The sequence below is a fragment of the Solanum tuberosum genome, unplaced genomic scaffold (assembly GCF_000226075.1).
Source record: "Solanum tuberosum cultivar DM 1-3 516 R44 unplaced genomic scaffold, SolTub_3.0 scf00103, whole genome shotgun sequence".
Taxonomy (NCBI): domain Eukaryota; kingdom Viridiplantae; phylum Streptophyta; class Magnoliopsida; order Solanales; family Solanaceae; genus Solanum; species Solanum tuberosum.
In genome coordinates this window covers 10,993-16,330 of record NW_006239027.1, presented here as the reverse complement: position 1 = coordinate 16,330, position 5,338 = coordinate 10,993, and the positions used below count along the sequence as shown (strand labels likewise).

General features: G+C 29.8%; 1 protein-coding gene and 1 long non-coding RNA gene across 2 annotated transcripts in view; both read left to right on the top strand.

The window, feature by feature from the left end:
• Window positions 1–2,828, top strand: part of LOC107060852 (uncharacterized) — a 12,197-nt gene extending 9,369 nt beyond the window's left edge. Inside the window, exons 2-3 of the long non-coding RNA XR_001473562.1 lie at window positions 1,920–1,997; window positions 2,656–2,828. This is a non-coding gene — a long non-coding RNA (uncharacterized lncRNA). The remainder of the gene's footprint in view (window positions 1–1,919; window positions 1,998–2,655) is intronic.
• A 948-nt stretch (window positions 2,829–3,776) lies between these two features.
• LOC102590204 (nudix hydrolase 1-like) lies at window positions 3,777–5,301 on the top strand. Its single transcript, XM_006348524.2, has 2 exons — window positions 3,777–3,968; window positions 4,920–5,301. The coding sequence occupies exons 1-2, from the start codon at window positions 3,797–3,799 to the stop codon at window positions 5,210–5,212; spliced, it is 465 nt and encodes a 154-aa protein (XP_006348586.2). The 5' UTR covers window positions 3,777–3,796; the 3' UTR covers window positions 5,213–5,301.
• Window positions 5,302–5,338: the final 37 nt, after the last annotated feature.

Sequence of the window (5,338 nt, the reverse complement as noted above, 5' to 3'; positions counted from 1 at the left end):
AGAAAATTGTATATATACATATATTTCGTTCCCCTCTCTCCCCTCTCCCAGATCTCGCTCACTCACTCGCCTCTCTCACTTTATACAATTGATCTTTTTGTATATGTATACCAAAGCAAATTATACAACTGTTTTTTTTTTGTATATGTATAGCGAATTATACATATATATGTTTGCTATGGAGCGCAATTATGCAAACTTTGCTGTAGCATACAAATATGAATTTTGTGTTTGCTATATTTGAAAGTTGCTCTTTAAAAAATTATATATTTATCCCTTCTCTTTAATGTATTTTAATTTTTTTTTCCCCTAAATTTTCAGTTGAAGGAAGTAAACAAATTCATTAGTTTAAGATATACCATGTTGAGAATTCTAATTAGTACGATGGCATTTAATTTGGACTAATAAGTAGTTTTTGTTGTAAAACTAAAGCAAAATAAGACAAAAAATATAGAAGATGAAAGCAATAAAAATATTGTTATATAATATTTTATAACAATTTTTTTGTCAATTTCTTTTTTTGCTTTATTCTTGTTTTCTTGTTCCGTTTATTGTAATGGGTTTTACTTTAATTTGAGGTATCACGCTTCAGTTTTCAATATAAAAAAATGTCTTCAGAAAGCATTTTTTTCAATAATTCAAGTTTTTCCAAAAACACTTTTGAAATTATAATCAAGCATAAACTATTACCCTAGATCAACAAGTCTTTTTAAATTAATTAGTCTAATACAAATTACTATCATATATATGTATAAAAAAAACTTTAACAAACACTTTCAACAAAAATACTTTTTAAAATAAATAATTTTTCAAACTTAATCAAATAGACTATAAATAATTAGGCTATTGAAAATAAAGTAGATACCAAATTTAGACAGATTAAAAAATTAATTTTTTATTCATCAATTTGACCAAATGGGAAGAAATTCAAAGACAGTAGGTAGTGCCACTAAACCCCCCCCCCCCCCCCTCCCCCGCACAAACAAAAAATATATTTTCTACCCAAAAGTGCTTGTTCTTTGTTTGAATTGGATTTAAATTCTATGTATTTATACAATTAAATTATTTATATTCGAGATAAATTGATTATTATAATAGCATAATATTTATAAATTCTATTTGAATAACAAATTGGGAAAATCGTAAAATACCAGCATCACCTCACCTATCTAAATCAGATCAAAAAGCATCTACCAAACCACCTCCTGGTAAATTTTTGCTCGAACCTTTTCTCAGTTTACGCGTCACAATTCAAAATTTGAGAAACAAATATTTTAATTTTAATTTTAATTTTTAAAACTTCGCAACCCCTAATGAGAACTACTATATTATTAATATGTGTGGCAAATTAGTTCATGCATATGTTTAGTCTTGTTTCCATTTAATTGCATGATTTTTCTTTCAAATGAGTACATTTTTATTTTTTATCATTTAAATAAGTTGAATTTTAGATTTTGCATTTATAACATAATAAAAGTTATTTAAGAGCGTGAAACATAACTTATAAACTATTATTATGTAAAAATATGAATTTATATCTTGCGATTTTTTTAGTTTTTTTTAGCTTGAGGGACAATCATTAAAAACCGGCACAAAATACAGGAAAAAATGCAAATGACCATTTTTAATTTAGGTAAAGATATTTGATTAGACACAATATTTAAAGAACTTTTTTTTGATAGTTTCTAATACTTTGTGGTCGTGAGTATGAATCACACGGTGAAATATTTGTGAATTATGATTATAAAAACTTGTCATTAAACGTGTAATGAGAAACTTATAATTTATTTTTTAGAAATAGAAAAGTGTCATTGTGTTTGATTTCGAATTCTATGTATTTATACAATCAAATTATTTATATTCGAGATAAATTGATTATTATGATAGCGTAATATATATAAATTCTATTTGAATAACAGATTGGGAAAATAGTAAAATATCAGCACCACCTCACCTACCTAAATCAGATCATAAAGCACGTATCAAACCACCTCCTGGTAAATTTTTGCTCGAACCTTTTCTCAGTTTACGCGTCACAATTCAAAATTTGAGAATCAAATATTTTAATTTTAATTTTAATTTTTAAAACTTCGCAACCCCTAATGAGAACTACTATATATTAATGTGTGGCAAATTAGTTCACGCATATGTATAGTCTTGTTTCCATTTAATTGCATGATTTTTCTTTCAAATGAGTACATTTTTATTTTTTATCACTTAAATAAGTTGAATTTTAGTTTTTGCATTTATAAATAATAAAATTTATTTAAGAGCGTGAAACATAACTTATAAACTATTATTATGTAAAAATATGAATTTATATCTTGCGATTTTTTTAGTTTTTTTAGCTTGAGGGACAATCATTAAAAACCGGCACAAAATACAGGAAAAAATGCAAATGACCCTTTATAATTTATGTAAAGATATTTGATTAGACACAATATTTAAAGAACTTTTTTTTGATAGTTTCTAATACTTTGTGGTCGTGAGTATAAATCACACGGTGAAATATTTGTGAATTATGATTATAAAAACTTGTCATTAAACATGTAATGAGAAACTTATAATTTATTTTTTAGAAATAAAAAAGTGTCATTGTGTTTGATTTCGAAAAATAATAATCGATATTTATTTATTTTTGAATTAAAATTGCAGCAAGTATAACAGCCAGACGATGCTATCTTGGTAGTAGATGTAAACACTCCATTGGGCATTGACCATAGACCCTAAATTAAAATTATTACAACAGCAAGTCGTAGTTAGAATTGGAAATTTATAAAATTTGAATGTATTACTGAATTTTATAACTCGTTTAATTAGTTGCTGGATTGACGGTTAATTGTAAACAATAAACAATAAACAATAAACTTCATTATTCAGTGAAAGTTCATGTAATAATATTGAATGGTATATATTTATATCAAGGCCATTTAAAATCTTCTTCCTCCATCCCCTTTTTGCTATCCCTTTTTATTTTATTATTTGCACTACTTTAAGTTCCCAAATTATGAGGAATAAAGTATGTAAATTTCCTAAATGGTTTAGTACATGGATTGTTTCTTAAATTTGTTAGTGAATTTTATTTAGACAATATCCTAACTACGATTTGTCCTGATTGAGTCAATAGATTTTGAAGAGGCAAAAAAATACTTAACAAATATCGTGCTCAGGGCATGCACACATGCCATCGAACATCTTTTTCTTTATTTTTGTTGTATCCATTCGAACTTGTGACGATCTATTAAGACTCGTAAGATGATCCAATTATTTTTTTTGGGAATTTTACACAAATCACATAGTGTTAAGAGCTAAATATATTTTATCTCTACTCTTTTTCAAATTACAAAAATCCCTTAAATTTGGTGGAATCCGAATACATTCCAAAATGTCCCGATACATCACGTCCCGGTTTTGGATACTTCGCTCAACCTCCCGATACATCACGTCTCGGCTTCATATACATCACTCAACATCTCAATACATCGTGTAGGATTTTTGTAATTTTTTCAAATGGTAGGAAATTTTTAAGAATATGATAAAATAAGTTGTGTATTTAGGTTATACGAATAATTGAAATGAGGTTAAAATTTAAATAATGACACAAAATAGACTATTTGTGCAAACCTTCCCATCCACACAAGTTTGAATGGGCTGGTCAGTCAAAAAAAGCCCAAGAGCTTCGTACTATTGGGCCCTGCTTTACTACTGGCGGGACCCAATTACAAAATTTTCATATATATAAATACTCCACATGAAATCTCCGCCTTCCCGTTAAATTCATTCCGGTACCGTAGAAATGGAAAACGGCGCTCAGCAAACGCCGGCCACCACTATGCCACCATCACCTCCGATGCCAAAAGTAGGCGTAGCGGTGTTTCTTTTAAAAGGAAGTAAAGTTCTGTTGGGGAAACGCCTCTCCGCCGTCGGCCATAGCACCTTTGCACTTCCCGGCGGCCATCTGGAGTTCGGTGAGTACCTAAAAATATCTTCCCGTTGTTTATCAAAGCTTAAATTCATCTATTAGTTATGATTCATGATATGATTTATTTGCTATATGATCTAAAATTTATAGTGACTTTTTGCTAGATTATTAAACTGAAAAGAAGATAAATTTGAGTATGAAAAAACTTATTTTTTTGCAAAAACCTAAACAATCACCTTTATTTGGAAAAATATCTTGCAAGATTGTAATATAACTTTTGTGGTTAATTAGTGTGATTTATAATACTTTTTAAGTTGTTTCCAAATATATACTTGATTTTATTTCAAAAACTTAAAACTTCTATGTTTGAATTCACAATCTAAGTTTAGAAGTTTGAATTTCAAAATTTCAGTTGTGCCACACATAAATTGGGGCCGAGGGAGTAATAGCTGCCCATTTCACCTAGAAAGTATGCATAAGTTGAATGTCCTCTAGTTGTTGCTTATCACAAGCGGTAGCAGTTTGTTTTTCTGATTTTGACTTGATACGAAGTTTAAGATAGTAAAGAAAACTTTTGAATCTTGTGGTTCTTAATTAAAGAAAGGTAGAAGATACCAAAACATGATTTAATCATGTGGTCTTAAACATGCTACGTAGAAGTTAGAACTAAAGAGTTGTCAGAAAAGAATAAAAGACATTCTTTTTTTAACAGACTAAAAAGGAAAGTAACAAACAAATTGAAACAGAAGGAGAACCAATTGGTTCTGTTTAATTCAAAAGACATATTTGAAAACACAGTATATTCATATTTGAGTTCAGCAATAGGATCAAATAAGTAATCATGTTCATAGCCTAGAAGCCTATGGTTCTGAATAAGAGGTTGAGGCGATAGTTGTTCAGTGTTGTTCAAGGCGCGCTTAAAGTGCATTGAAGTCCTGAAGCGAGGCTCAAAACATGTTGAACACGCCTATTTACATTGATCATGTATTTGTTACAGGGGAAAGTTTTGAAGAGTGTGCAACGAGGGAGGTGAAGGAGGAAACAGGATTGATAATTGATAAAACCGAGTATCTAACGGTGACTAACAATGTGATCTCAGAGAAAGTTCACACCGTTTGCGTATTCATCAGAGCAGTCCCTGCTGATGTTAACCAGAAGCCTGAAACACTTGAACCTGATAAATGTGCTGGTTGGGATTGGTATGAATGGAACAATCTCCCTAAACCACTCTTTGGTCCTTTAGAAGATATGGTCCAAAGTGGATTCAATCCTTTTCCAACTACTTTATAGTTAACTGTTTTGCTAAGTATTTAGGATTCGATGTTGCTAGGTTTGATCACGAGTTCGAGCTATGGAATCAATCCTTGATGTTTGTGTTAGGGTAGTTGTCTACATTACACACCCCCCCCCCCCCGT

Coding starts and splice junctions, on each gene's coding strand:
- LOC102590204 (XM_006348524.2), top strand. CDS start 3,797: ATGGAAAACGGCGCTCAGCAAACGCCGGCCACCACTATGCCACCATCA. Junction 3,969..4,919: donor CGGCGGCCATCTGGAGTTCG/GTGAGTACCTAA, acceptor TATTTGTTACAG/GGGAAAGTTTTGAAGAGTGT.